General features: G+C 32.6%; 1 protein-coding gene across 1 annotated transcript; it reads right to left on the reverse strand.

The window, feature by feature from the left end:
• Positions 1 to 13,867: 13,867 nt before the first annotated feature.
• LOC142519628 (uncharacterized) lies at positions 13,868 to 14,785 on the reverse strand. Its single transcript, XM_075622665.1, has one exon. It carries the CDS (start codon positions 14,783 to 14,785, stop codon positions 13,868 to 13,870), a length of 918 nt encoding a protein of 305 aa, XP_075478780.1.
• Between the last annotated feature and the right edge of the window lie 1,809 nt (positions 14,786 to 16,594).

Here is a 16,594-nt window from a genome sequence, read left to right on the forward strand (position 1 = left end):
CTGTGCCTGTTAACTCATCTTGTACATACATGCAGACCCCTCTGCCCCCCACCCCTCCCCGACACACATATCTATCTATATATATACACACACACACACACACACACATACATGCAGACCCCCCTGCCCCCCACCCCTCCCCGATACACATATCTATCTATATATATATACACACACACACATGCATGTATTTATGATATATATATATGTATATATGTGTGTGTATACATATAATATCAGCTTGTACAGACATTATAATTTATAAATGACAGGTCTCCGACTCTCCATACGTTTGGGATGGAGAAGACAGTAAGACGCATTTGAAAGAATTGAAAAATGATAAAATAATAGGGCTAAAAAAGGTTAATTATATTTTAAACAGTACTCGTCTCGTTGTTTTGACGCACCAAATAAATAGAATTAAAACGAGAAAAAATGGACAAATGTTTTTTTCATTAATTTCTTCAAAGTTTCAATTAATTTTTTCAAAGTTTCAATGAATTTTTTTATATTGTTTCGAAAATTTTCTCAAATAAATATTTAGGATTAAACTAAATTCAAAAGAATTTATCGACCTTTTTGTTCATGTAAGTTTAAGTAGTCATACACATTATATTAATTTCGAAATTCTATTCGTTTCATTACTTACATATGCTTTGATATTGCTCTAACTTAGTATATTAATAATTGTAGTTAACAAGTCATATAACAATGAAAACTATATAAATAAAAAAATACATACGATTTAATTTTTAAATTTAATATTTAAATTTCCTAAATCAAATTTTTAAACAAATTTAATTAGTAATTTAAATTAATTAACTAATTAAATAGATTCAATATAGAAAATTAATTAAAGATAAAAATTATTGTATGCAAATCTAGGAAAAATGAAAAATAGCTAATTAAATTTTTTTAATTTTATGAATTAATTAGGGTGTGCATGTATACAAGTTACACGATCGAGGAATGAAGACCGTAGACCATAAAAGGAAAATATTTTTATTAAATAATTATTTTCAATTTGTTAGTATATTATATATTTTAATATGTATTTTCGAAAATGAAGTATTTTGAGGTGTTTTTACGCGCCGAGTCGTATTTTATACCGGCAATCAATTTTTGATGAAAATATGGACTTTTCTGAAGCTCGACTAGTATTTTCGAAAAGTATCCTAAATAAAATATTTTAATTACTATCTAATAGACCTAATATACTATATTTATTGGGCCCAAACTTGTACTAAGTGTTTTAATTTAAAACATTAGCCCTAAAACACTCACCATTACACCTAAAACACATGCACACATCACACAAAAAGCTAGGACTCTCCATCAGCAGCCCTAGACGCACAAAAGCCACAATTTCAAGCTTATTGATCACATGGGTTTTGAAGAAAACGCAGCAAGTCCTGTTCCTCTCCATCGACGTTCTTCGCATCCCAAATTGTTTTTCGAGCGTAAAATGCGCAAATGCACGCCTTAATCTTCCTTCAATCATCGTTCATACCATATTATATGTTTTGATACATATTTGCATGAAAACATGATACACATCTTTTATTTTCGTTTTTATGACATAAACATGATAAAACTAGAGTTTTCATCTTTTAAAACTCTTGTTTATGATTCCCAAAAGGGATGCAATGGTATGGTTATTAGAAGGGATGTTTTTCACATGTTTAAGGGTCTTTAGGTGCATGTTTAAAGGCTGGAAAGGAGAGGGAAAGAGGATGAACGAAAATTTCGATTTCTAGAGTCCTAGGGTTTTGGGCTTGGGGTTGCTTAAAAGGGGGGCTCGGTCATGGTTAAGGGCTCTGTCCAGTGGTCCTAAGAGGGTTGCATGGTTGTCCTAGAGGGGGTTAAGGGAGCTGGTATAAAGGATGGCTGGAACCGTGCACTTAAGGGGCGCGTACCATGTGGAGCCTATGGGACTAAGGGTGAGGCTTGTAGGGGATATGTGGCGTGGTCCATTGGTTTTGCCAAGCCTTCGGTCTAGGTTCTAAGATGGTCAGCTAGGGTCTGATTGGGTCGGCCAGGGGCTAAGATCAAAGGAAGAAAGGGTTTGTTCAAGCTAGGGTTTCGACCTAGGGCAAGGAAAGTTCAACGGCTGGTCTAGGCTTGTGCAAGGGTTAAGTGGCTTGATTTGGTTCGTATATTGTATGGTTAGGTGTTAATAAGTTATGGTTCAAGTTTGGTTAAGTTTCCAGTCGATTCGGGTTAAAACCGAGACATACGATTAAACTATTAAAAGAAATTGGGAAAGTAGTCGAGGAACTTATGTTTACGTCTAAGAAATATTTATGGTTGTATTTTAAGGTGTTATGTTAGGTTTGGATGGATTTGGGACGTCGTTTTAAGGCCTAAGGATAAATTGAAAACGTTTGGGTTTCAGGGGCAAACGTTCATTTTACACTTAAAAATGTTATATGTCCTGATAGTGCCCTGAATGTTGTAATGAATATTAAAATGTTTATTTTAAATGTTTATGGAATTTTATGATGATATGTATGGCCAAGGTTCAGTTGACATGTGAGTGTGTCGCTGTTGTCCTCGCCGCCTGGTACCATGGTTATAAGTAGATGTATCCATCGACCTACAGCTGAAACGAAGTCACAATTAACGATCTGAAGTCAATTAAAAGGAAAACGTATACGTTAATGATGAATGGAAAAACAGTTTATGATGAATGGAAAAATGTTTAAAGCTTATGCATATTCACGAAAAGTTATTTTTAGCAATAGTATTTTTATTGATGCATGTGATTGTATATGTACTACAAGTTATCATGATTAAGGTTTGCTGAGTCATTAGACTCACTGGGTGTGATCGATGCAGGTGAGCTTGATTTTGATTGATGACTTGATGGTTGAACTAGCTAGACTGGTGATGTACATAACCCGAGGATCTTTGCTAGTTTTCCACATTGTGTTTATGATATAAGATTACTTTAAAGATTTTACGGCTTTTGATGCTTTTGAGAAGATTTAAGATGCTTTATTTTGAAAAATGCTGGTTTTAGGTTTTATTTGATGATTTACGGATTTATGTTTTGTCGCATAGAATATGATATATTTTCTTAATTGGTGAAAACATATAATCAGCAGTTCTGATTATCAGATAATGTTCTGGGAAAAAAGACAAAAAAAATATGGTTGTTTGATGACAGTACACTAGATATTTATAGCTCCATTATATTTTGATAAAAAACGAGTGACATGTGGTATTTGGTTCTATTTATGTAATGATCTTAGTAGGACTGAATTATATTCGTTCAAACCTGAACGTTTCAAATTTCTCTATGTAAGGTTATCTTAAGATTCAACAAAATTTCTAAACAATGATATGATCAATTGGGGGATAATAATTGAAATACAATAGCTCAGTTATTATAATATTGATCACCGATTAAATTAAAACAACTAATTAAACATTTGGTAAAACATTTTAAAAAATATTCAAGTTGAATGTAAAAATGGTTTTTGAAAAACACATAAAATAATTTAACAATGCATCTTAAAAATAATAACAAGTAAATAAATGCAATAAATAAATAGACACAAATTTGTTTATAAATGTTCAGATATTAACAACTCCTATGTCACCTCATCTTCCCCTAAGAAAAGATTCAGTAGAAGACTTTGATATATATAACTCCTTGTACAAACACATCTCGAGCCCGTCTGATTTTGAAGTCTACGGTCAGTTAAGCTTGTCAGTTAGACTGCTCATTTAGGTGGGCTCGTTAGCTAGATTGAACCAAACTGATGATGTATGCTAAAAAAGGTTGATTTCGGTCTGTACAGAACTAAATACTTTTTTGTCATTTATCAGCATCTTAAACTCCAAGTCAGACTTTGAGTTTCAGCTTCATAGTGAGTTAGCAACTTCATTCTTGAGTAAATATGTTATAAATACAATAAAGTTTTGTTGTCATCGAAATAAAGTTTTTTAAAGTTACTAAACCCAACACACACTTTACGATATGATACATATATTATCTGTGATTTTCAAGCTCTTAAGAAATTTACAAAAACGCACATAAAGTCATATTCGATCTATTTTAAAGATCATTTTTGCTGAAATTTTTATTCACAATTGTATCATGTTTATATTGAATTTTGTCTAAGATTTGTAACTGAATTTCTGTGCAGATTGATTTTATTTGTGAAAGTTGTTACTATGAGTTTCACTTAGATAGTGGTAAGCCCTATTGAAGTGGATAGTCGCAATAGTTGTAACTATCAAAGTTTTTTGGTGGAATATTTTTCGAAACAAAATAAAAGGAGACATAGAAGAGATTAACTATCAAAGTCATTTACTTTCAAATGCAATACTCCTTCATCGTTATTTACTGATCGTGGAATACTAATTTTATTCGGTTCACTAAGTTTTGCTGGACTTTTTTCGTACCGAGTTTTCTAGTGTCCACTAAACCTAGAAGATCGAGATTAGATTTGACTGCTAACAGCTATTGAGATCTTTAATCTCGATCTTCCTTGTTCAAAGTATAATAAAAATTATGTAAGGTGTTTATTCAGCTCCCTATAAACATTTCCACCAATCCTAATAAGTATTATCAGAGCGGGTTTTCTTGCCCTCTGAAACATCAAATTATATGGCATCATTTAATAAGAAATCTATGTTGTTCAAGGAAGAGTTTGAAGATTGAAAGATCATAATACAAGGCCATTTAGCTACACAAAATTATGATATGTCGTACTTCATTACTGATGAACCAATGGAAATCATGAAGATAAATGTTGTTGCTACTATCACTGGTGTGGAACCTCAAATGGCCAAAAGCCCCAGTGTGAATGGACTTTTGAAGACGAGAAGAAATATAATCTGGTTAATGTGACAAAAGATGTTTTATACAAGACTCTAGACCAAAAATACCCTTCATCAAGACATGTTCCACGACAAAAAATATTTTGGAAAATCTAACATAACTTTGTGAATACAATGATCAGATAAAAGAGAATAAAATCATTTTTTCAAAAGTTTGAAGGCATCAAAATGAAGCTTGGAGAATATTTAAATAACTTTGATGAGAAATTCAATAGTGTGGTGATTGAATTAGCTGCTTTTGGCAAGGAGTACAACAGCCGAGAAGTCGTTCTAAAAGTCATGAGTGCAGTGCCTATAGAATTAAATTTCAAAACAATTTCAATGAGAGAATCTAAATATATAAACAAGGTGGAATTACATGATTTATTTACAAACTTGACGACATATGAATTTGAATTTGAAGCAAGAGCGGAAGGATAATCTTCGTCCAGTCAGCCAACAAAAGCCTTATTTTCTCCTGATGGACCATCTAATGAAAACATTGCTAAACAAATAAATAATGATACAATGCCATTAAATGTGAAGAAGTTCAGAAGATTCATGAAGAAAAATAAAAAGTATCAGTATCAAAACCAGAACTACAAGAAAGATTCATCCAAGAATGATGTGGCATGTTTCAATTGTGGGAAGAAAGAACATTTTATTGTTAAATGTACCAAATCAAAGAAAGATGATTCAAAGAAGCATAAAGAGTTCAAGAAGAGAAACTAAAAATTCAAAAAGTTTAGGAAGAAGAGAATAAGATGCCATCATAAGAAATAAAAATCTAAATCGTTTTTCTTTTAAGATATATAATCAATTATCAATTTAGAAGGTATTTCTTATATTATTACCAAGACACTTTGATTTTCAATAATAACCTTAAATCAAAACTTGTAAATCTCAGTTTTTTGGTCAAACTAAGACTGATATTTTAAATAATTTATTATTCAATATCCGGAAGGTATGGACATAACAATAAATACTAGAGGTTTTTACTGTAAGTCGTGTCCATAAAATTAAATATAAAATCTTATTGATTTTATTCTATCATCCAAAATAATTCAAAATAAACCTGGGAGCCTTTGATACCACCTATGGGCCCCCAGAATAGTAATATCATCGTTATAGTAATATCATTGTTATTATTTTATACTTACATTAGTAGAAGCGTGTACAATCTATGACTTTACAAAATATAATGAAAATAGAAATTCAATAGTAACGTCGCAATCTTGCTAGGACAATTCTTTCATTTGCTCAATTTTCATCCTATTTTGAATTTTGTAATCCTATATCTGGAATTTATAATATAGAAAGAACATAAAGGTTAAGTCTTTGGGGACTTAGGGTGTGAATAAATTTGGGCTTTAAAGGATCGTTTGCTGGGCACCTTGAGGTGCTTCAAACAAAATATTCTCCAAGAGCTGCAATAGCTTGTGTTATAAGAATGTTAACATCGATAAATTAAATCGAGTTTGGTTTAAATACCAAGCGGAAGAAATTTGAAGTAATCCTTCGTGAAGAAAGCTGTTATATTTGAAAGCATTTTAACTTATGTAAACTGAATAACTGAAAAGCATAGGGTCAGTTCTCAGATGTATCAGTTCAGTTATGGTAAGAACTGAACTGATAGCACATCGAACTGATCAAATCAGTTTCAAAACAACAGTTAATCAGTTAAATACACAAGATATGTTTATGGATGTTCGGAGACTTCAAATGCTCCTACGTCACCCTTTCTACCACCTCGGATAGCATCCACTAGAAAACTTTGATCTATACAACACGTACAAACCCACTCAGTTTACGACTTACACTATTACCTAATCTGAACTCCTAGCTTAGACTGAAGGCAGAACCTTCCAGTCAACACTTCTTTAACGTCTGTGTGTCAAAAAGCTACATGCACAAGTTTAATGTCTTTGTGCAAGATTGTATTTGAGTGGTGGTGTGTGAGAATTGAACAAAGAATGCACCACGAAGGTGTTCTCACACACTGAGGGAATTAAGCCTTCTAAACTAAACTGATATGACTAGAGTATTCCTTCTGGGCTGATTGCTTCTTGAAAGCTGATAAGAAAATAAGCGTGCCCTTTTTCTTTGTATCTTCACACACTCTTATATGTTCGGGTATTTGCTGATAGTCTTGAGCTTGTATTTATAGAGGCATTGAGACCGACTCATCACATGTGATCGCTGCAGCTTGAATACGTTCCTTGATATATGTGTCTCGACTTTTCTGACATGCCTCCAGGAATCTCTCAGCTTTAATCTTTGCTGCAACGTCCATTATTGTACCTTTGATAGTACATATGCTTTTGTATCTTTGTGTGTAGCTGTAATCCATTTAGATAAGCTTGTCTTGATCTGCAACTGACTGATTCCTAACTGATGCTCCTAACTGGTCATCTGAACTGATTCTTCAGTTGAGCTGGTGAAATCAGTTGACTAGTCAGTTGAACTGATTTCACTCTTTCAGTTGAACTGGTCAGCTGAGTTCTTCATCAGTTGAACTCTTCATCAACTGACCGGAATTCTGAAGGTCTTCTGCCAAATCACCTATCAGCTGGACATTCAGTTGAACTAATCTTTAATAAATTAGTTGAGCTGATTTGGTTTGGTCGATCAGTTGGTGTTTTCAGATTGCATCTCGATAGCTTCAGTTTGGATCGTTTAACTGATCAGTTCGAAGCCTGATCAGTTCCAGCTTTCTGCGTACTAGGTAAGTCATTATAAACAAACTAACAAGTTTTGTTAACATCAAAATTAAGATTGCGTATAAAATGTTCCAATAGGCTTATATTTTATAACAAGTCAAACATTAATAGCTCATTGCAGTAATTCAATATGATACGATATGCATCAGTAGTAATGTATTGTTATAGAAATATCTTGCCAAATGAAATACAGTTGCTGTTCAGGACTCCGAAGCCATATTATTCAGTGAACTAGAAATCTGGTACATAGACATTTATCCAGGGCTTAAGTCATTCATTTATTCATTCCGTCAATTAGTAGTCGATCGGTAATCATTCAAAACCAATAACCGTTTAGAAAATCAAATATGCAGTACAATATCATCAATAGATTATGAAATGCACAACATGATGCAATAATATATGCATAAATCATTAGTTTATTAAGCTTTACTATAAATTTCATACCAATTGCCAAACTTTATTATTTCAATAAATCGGTAGAAATCCTTACAGGAGAAACTCAAGGTAGAGAAACTTCACCTTAAAACTTACGGTCAAACCTCGGTTGATAGTCCAGAAATTAAATGAATTCCTAAAAAATACAATAAGATTGATATTTCATATATTAGAGCCATAATTTGAGGTTTGATCATTTTAAAGTTATTTTTGTATATATTTTATTTTAGGTAATTTCGTTTCAAAACTTAGAAAATTAATTATAATTAGTGTACATTCCAAAAAAATGAAAATTGGCCAAATGAGGGAAAATTAGTGCAGAAATCGAAGGTGGTCACTGGTATGATGTTTCAACGCATGGCCAATCAGCTAACTGTCCGACCATCACGTTCAACCGAGATTTTTCCAGGATATGCATTTTGATGAGATCTACAATTTTTATTTTGACAAATTTTCAAAATTCCCGTGAACCAAGTATTCCGACAGCCCAAAAGTATTACTTCCGGCAAAATTTCAGGGCGGCGACTTGTGCTTTCATCTATGCAACAAAAGCTACAACTTTTGTGTTCACGACAACCTTTAAATTGGTGTGTAGCTATAAGAAATATGAACTTAGATTACCTAACCTGAAACGAGATTCCATCGTCATTTTTCGGGATATCTTGGTTTGATTTTTTTGTTCTTGGTCGATCTTTTTTCCTCACCTCCTATGCCATATTATACGACCTTTTTCCTCACCTCCTATGTTATATTGTTTTTGGATATGAAAACAATATTTGGTGATTTACTGGGATTTTAAGAAAGATTCTAGAATTTTTGTCTTCCTTCTCTCTTCTCTCTTTTCGGTTTGACTGGAGTTCCGTTGAATTATTCTCGTATATATAGCGTGGGCCGAGCCACCAGCCCAATGTTTATCTATTACTATTATTATTTTATTATTTTTTAATTATTATTATATGCATATATATATATATATATATATATATAGATAATACGTCATCTTTCTCCATTTTAATATTTATATCAAAATTAAATAAGACATATTTTATGTATTTCGATGTCTTTTGATGTATTTATAGATATACAGGAAAATAAAAATATTGTCCAAAAATTAATAGGATAGACAATTATAATAACATTTTATGACTTTTTAATGTATTTTGATGTAGTTTTAAATATTTTAGAAGAGAGAAAATATTGTCCAAGAAATAATAGAGTAACCAATTATTATAACATTTTATGACTTATTATTATTATTATTATTTTGTTTTATTATTATCATTAATTATTGAAAAAATTTAATGCAAATTGTGATTTTTATGCATAACTATTATAATAAAATAATATATATATTTATATTTTTTTATTTAAATTCATTAATTAAATTTTGACTAAACACCTCAAAATTTTTGCGGTGTTACGATGAATCTATCTATGTACCTAGTTATTTTACATATACATTGTACCTAGTTATTTCACATATACGTTGTATCTAGTTATTTGACACAAATATTGTGTTATGCTTTGGTTTATTTTTCAAAGAATATTTTTTTCCCATAAATATTTAGAAATATTAAATTAGATATTATATCATGTAATGTACTGTTCATTCTATGTTACATCTTATATGTTTTAATATAAGAAGATCAATTGATTATCCTGTTTATCCCACAAGATTTTATTTGAACTGAGATGACCAATTGTCTTCTTGTGTTAAAAGATATCATATCTGGTGTAACACAGACTCAACCGTAATATACTACACATCAAAAAAATTGTTTTCCTCTTCGAAATGGACAAAAAATGGAAAAAATAATAATAAGTATAACTTAAGAATGGAATCCTGATTCCTGCCCAAAAAATGGACTCAATCCAACTTCCCCTTTGATCTAACTAGGAATTTCATATTTACATTTAGAAATTATAATATCATAATATAACAAGCCAATTCACATTTTCTACATGCAATTTGACCCTTTTTCTGAAAAATAAATGCATTCAGCTGTAATCATTTCTGATTATCGGGAGCTCGAGCAGAACTTCGAATAACATCGATATTTATTAGGAGATCATGGCCGAAGTACAAATGAAGATGCAAATCCCTGAGGAAATGCATATAGTTTTCCAAATATTCTTCCATCCTGTATACAAAGTATTCATCTAAACTTTTAAATTCCTTTTGTCATTCCTCAATAAGCGCTAAATAGACATCTGAACCCGAAAATTCTTGTATCATCCTAAACTTACGAGTTTGTTTAGCCGAAGTTAGTCCCCGCCATTGTAAGTTTTGTATTCAAGTTGTTTCCGAATTCAAATGCAATTAGTTCTGGTAATTTATTGTTTAATTAATTAATTTTTTTTAATTTTCTCATTAGAATTGTAAAAACAGCATCGAGTGCCTAAATGTTGACTATTTCTGCCACATCGATGACATTTTTAATTTTTAAACATACCCAGTTAATGTGTTTATTATTGAGTAGGTCTATTATGAAACGGTCTCACGAATCTTTATTTGTGAGACGAGTCAATCCCTACCGATATTCACAATAAAAAGTAATACTCTTAGCATAAAAAATAATATTTTTCATGGATGACCCAAATAAGAGATCCGTCTCATAACATACAACCCGTTAGACCGTCTCACACAAGTTTTTGCCTGGACTTGGGAGATATTATTTTGTTATTGTTCACTACATATTTAGTCTTTTGATTTTGTGAGATTCTTGTTTGTACTGTCATTAAATAATTAAGAAAATAATCTGGCGAAAATACATAACTTTAAGATATAGTGAGTATTTTATTAATGTTGACAAATTATTTAGTCGTGTTTATTTAATTGCATTAAAAAACTAATAAAAATAATCTAATATGAAATATAAAATAATTTTTCTGTACAAAAAATCAAAATCAAACAATGGAAGTAGAATTTAGGGTCATGTTTTATTTATTTATGATAGATCGGTTTTAACATCTGCGAGTGTGCTTCAAATACAATATTCTCAATGAGCTGCAATAGCTCGTGTTCTAAGAATGTAAACACCGATGAATTAGATCGAGTTTGGTTTTAAACCAAGCGAAAAATACTAGAAATAATCCTTCAGTTAAGAAAGCTAATCAGTTTAAAGCTTTTTACCTGTGTAAACTGATTAACTGATATAAGGGGGATAAGTTCTTGCACAATTCAGTTCAATTATGGTGAGAACTGAACTAATAACAACTCGAACTGATCAAATCAGTTTGAAAACAATATTTAAACAGTTACATACACAAGATATGTTTATGGATGTTTGGAGAGTTCAACTGCTCATATGTCACCTATTCTACCACCTCGGGTAGGTTCCACTAGAAGACTTAGAATTTATACAATGCCTTGTACAAACCCACTCAACTTAGGACTTACATTACTGCCTAACTGAACTCCTAGCTTAGACTGAAGGCAACACCTTCCTGCTAATACTTGTTTAACGTCTATGTGTCAAAGACTATACATACACAAGTTTATTGTTTTTGTGCAAGACTCACTCAGCTATTCAATAATCTCTACTCTCTGTACATGTGAGTGATTGTGTGTGAGTTTGAGAACTGATCTATGAATACAATACGACAGTGTTCTCATACACTGAGGGAATTGTGCTTCTAATCTAAGCTGATAGCACTTTGAAGTGTTCCTTCAAATCTGGATTGATTGCTTCTTGTAAGCTGATTTGCATTATGCGTGCCCGTCTTCTTTTGATTTTCACACTTGTATATTTTTCCACACATACTTGTTTATTGATGATCTCGGTCTGGTATTTATAGAGGCAACGAGATTGTACACCGATACTCATCAAATATGTTCGTTGCAATTTGAATTCCGTTCCTCGAAATATGTTTGTACTTTCCAACAGCCATTTTGGAACGTTTTGACTTTAAGTTCTGCTGCAACATCCATTATTGTCCTTTGATTGGAAAAAAGCTTTCCTCAATACGAACAACTGGATTCCATTTGAATAAGTTTGTCGTGTTCTGCAAATTGATTGATTCCTAACTGATGTTCTGAACTGGTTGGTTGAACTGATCTTGAACAGGTTTGGTGAAATCAGTTGGCTCGTCAGCTGAAGTGGTTTCACTGCTTCAGTTGAACTGGTCAACTGGGCTCTTCATTAGTTGAGTTCTTCATCAGCTGGCCGGGCTTCTGAAAATCCTCTGCTGAACCACCTATCAGTTGGACAATCAGTTGAATTAGTCTTTGATATATCAGTTGAGCTGATTCAGTATGGGCAATCAGTTGACGCTTTCATTTTTGCGTCTCTATAGCTTCAGTTTTGGCTCGATAACTGATCAGTTCGAATCCTGATCAGTTTCAACTTTCTGCGCACTTAGGTAAATTCATTAGAAATAAAATAACAAGTTTTGTTAACATCAAAATCAAGATTGCAAACATGAAATGTTCCAACAATTTATTTATTTATTTTAAAAAAATTAAAAATAACAAAGTTGGAAAAATACCAACCAGGCGAGTCAGCTCGCTGGGTCTACGGGTTTCGGAGTCATAAACTGTAACCTACCACACCCGTCGGGTCAATGGGTTTCGGAGCACTGGCTTGTGGTTGGGATGTTACACGTTCACGGTTATGGGTCAAACCCGTTGACCACATGTAAGGTCCGGTTTGGTTTCATGTCAGACTCGGACCATGGCCAAGTCTAATCAAAACATGAAAACATTTTGAAAGATAAATCATATTTTTTTGGGTATATAATGCAAGTAAAGAAATGAGAGAAAGATTCTTTTTATTTAATTACTTCACATATAAATATTGAACAATATATGAATTTAAACAGAAAAAAAATAATAAAGAAAAAAGTGAATACAATCAATGATTTGATTCCAAAAAATTTATTCATGATATAATAGGGTTTACAATCTCTTTGATTTATCCACACTCACCCTCAAGTTGGCGCAAAAATATCTGTCATACCCAACTTGCTAACTTGGATATCAAATGGCTGTCTCAATAGACCTTTGGTGATAATATGCCACTTTTTGCAAAATTGGTGCAAAAGTAATATAGATTCCTTCATCAATCTTCTCTTTTTGTGATGTTATTTTCTATTTCTATATGCTAAGATCGGATTGTGAGCCATGCTAATAGTTGATTTGTTATCACAATATAGTTTGGTTGGTAGGCTAAATGTCTTCTTAAGATATTCTTTTTAGCCAAAGAATTTCACATATTCCCTGAGTCATTGCTTTAAATTCGGCCTCTGCACCACTTCTTTCAACACCACTTTGTTTTTGACTTTTTCAAGTGACAAGATTACCCCAAAAGAATGTGCAATAGCCAGATGTCTATTTTCTCTCCAACGGATCGTACCCAGTCAGAATCTGTATATGTCTAAATTCCTCTTTCTCCACTTCTCTTGAGTAAGCGTCTCTTTCCCTGTGAACTCTTAAGGTATTGAAGAATAAGATACACAGCTTCAAGATGCTCTTCATACGGAGAGTAAATAAATTGATTGACCATGCTTATAGCAAAGGAAATATTTGGAGGTCATGTATATGATAGATCAATTTCTCAACTAACCTCTGATATCTCCCTCTGTCGACTGGAGTACAATCTTTGAATTTCCCAGGCTTGATATCTGTGTCAATTGGGGTATTATAGGGTAGACAGCCACAGGGGCGGATCCAAAATTATATGTTTGGGGGGGCCGGCCCATCCCACACAGACAAAAATAGGAAAATAATTATTATATGTTTGCATATAAATTTCAATAATAAGAGTACAATAATTAAAAAAATAAATAGAATATTTCAAAGTAGTATTAGTATATTACAAAAAGATGGAAGCCAAAAGTTCCTTGAAAGATATACTCAATTAAATATCAAGTACAATTTTTTAACTAAAAGGAATTCGACGTTCTTTTAAATTTTCAAAATCTTCAATGATATCTTCTATGCTCACATTTCTAGCAATTTCTTTCTCAATATATATCATTAATGCGTCCGAGAGAAAATCATCTTCCATTTTGCTCCGAAGTCTTGTTTTCACAATATTCATCGCAGAAAATGATCGTTCTGTAGTAGCAGTAGAAACCGGAAGAGTAAGCACAAGTACGATCACTCTAAAAATGAGGTTGTATGTCACAGACTTGTTAGTCTTGATCAACCATTGACATAACTCTGAAATGGTTGAAAGACTTTTATAATCAGACCCTTTGACGATATTATACTCATAATGCTTCAACTGAATCTCCAATTGCTCTTTTTCATCTCTTGTAAAATCTTGTGCATAAAATTTTTCAACTAATTTACATATATCTGCAATTCTGAAAGACTCCACTGCTTTTTTAGGATTTAAGGCATTACTCAGAATGAGCAACTCCATAGCATCATCGCTAAAGCGCCTATTAATTTCTTGCAACTGTGAATCTATCGCACAATAAAAGATGTCTACCCGATAATGATTCTCAGTGGTGAAATTGTCTTGAGGAAGACGGACTCGACCTCGTCTATCAATATACGCAGCACTGAAATCAGGGATATCAATATTTCGAACTTCACAAAAAGACTTCACTTTTACAAGCAAATCATCCCACTTGTTATCCCTCATATGTTGAAGTAAATTCTTGGTAGATATCACAAGTTCCATTGCATTTATTATATCCTTAGACTTACTTTGTAAAGCCTGGCAAAGGATATCTGTGATCCCCATAATCTCTTTCATAAGATGCAAGATAAATACAAAATCAAAAGAAGTCATTTCATCATATACAGATGTAGCATCTGCTCGTTGAGAAGGAAGTCCATCCTCCATAACATTAAGCAATACCGTACACGATGCACTAAACATCTTAATTAGGCCTGCTAATGATCTCAAATGAGAACTCCAACGCGTATAGCATCTCGCTGTAAAGTACCTATCTGATTAAGTCCACGCCCTGTCTCGAGTTCATTAATAGCAATCAAATGTGCAATATCATCCGCATGAGCATTCTTCAATTCATCATTGCGTTTACATGAAGAACCAACAATATTAACTATAAAAGTTAATTTATCAAAAGATTGATGAAAAGATGTCACATTTTTTGATGCTGCAACTAAAGCCAGTTGTAACCGATGAGCAAAGCAATGAACATAATAAGCACTTTTACAATCTTTTACAATCAAAGCTTGTAATCCATTAAACTCACCCCTCATATTACTAGCACCATCATAACCTTGACCTCTAATATTTTGAACATCCAAATTGTAGTGACCCAAAACAGAATATATAGCATTCTTTAAAGTCAAAGCAGCAGAATCAGATACACGAACAAGCCCAAAAAAACGTTCTTGAATGAATCCATTAGTATCCACAAACCTCAATACTATAGACATTTGCTCTCTTTTTGACTCATCTCGGGCTTCATCAACAATTATGCAATACTTTACAACTCCAATTTGTTCACGAATTGCATTTTTCACTCTCATTGAAAGCACATGAAGTATTTGTTTCTGAATTTCATGACTTGTATACTTGGCATTCTTTGGAGCTCTTGCAATTGCCTTTGAAAGATCATCATTGTACATGGTTAGCACATCCAAGAATTCAAGAAAATTACCACGATTAGACGAACTAGATTTCTCATCATGACCTCTAAATGGAATTCCTTGAAGTGCAAGCAATCTGACCACATGTATGTGAGCTTTAAACCGAAGACGATTAGTTTCAACTTGTTCAACATTAAAATTGTCGAATCTCCTTGAGATATGTTGCGGTTGGTTCATCAAATCATCACATGCCTTTTCAGCATTACGATGGGGTGAAGATACATTATCTTTCCCTATATGACCTAAGAAAGCACAAGCTTTTCCATTTCTAACTTTCTTCCAATTATCAAACCCATCAACAGTAAATGCATTTTGATTTGAGCATCCTGATGGCTTGTTGAAGATAAAACATGGAAAGCAATATACCTTATCTTTAGCCGGTGAATACTCCAACCAAGGAAATTTATCATACCAAGCAGACTGAAATCTTCGAGGGTGCTTAATATTTTAATTTAGTGGATATTCTCCAAGAATAGGTTGATATGCCTTTAGATTCAAATAAGTTCGACGAATCTCTTCACGTTGGTTATGATGATATTCCCAAATTTGTCGACGCAATCCTGGATCACGCTCCAAAGAATTGAGATCAATCTCCTCAATTTCTATATTTTTGAATCTTTTAGGAGAAATTCAGATGGAAGATCATTGTTATTTGATCTTGTTGATGAGGTCAAAATATCAGCTGTATCTAATTCATTTACTCTCTTCCTTTGAAAAAACTTATCAATTGTAACTGATTTTCCCATTTGAAGTATATGAAGCCTGTGAAAATAAAAAAGTCGAATTTTAGCTATTAAAATCTTTCCAAGCTCATAAAATGTTCCAATAATTTATTTTTAAAAAAATTAAAAATAACAAAGTTGGAAAAATACCAACCAGGCGAGTCAGCTTGCTGGGTCGACAAGTTTCGTAGTCATAAACTGTAACCAACCACACCCGTCGGGTCGATGGGTTTCGGAGATGAGAGAAAGATTCTCTTTATTTAATTACTTCACATATAAACATTGAACAATATATGAATTTAAACAGAAAA

The sequence above is a fragment of the Primulina tabacum genome, chromosome 11 (assembly GCF_025594145.1).
Source record: "Primulina tabacum isolate GXHZ01 chromosome 11, ASM2559414v2, whole genome shotgun sequence".
NCBI classification, from domain to species: domain Eukaryota; kingdom Viridiplantae; phylum Streptophyta; class Magnoliopsida; order Lamiales; family Gesneriaceae; genus Primulina; species Primulina tabacum.

What these genes read in the sequence shown, in the direction of transcription:
- LOC142519628 (XM_075622665.1), bottom strand. Translation starts at nt 14,785, where the DNA reads ATGGAGGATGGACTTCCTTCTCAACGAGCAGATGCTACATCTGTATAT.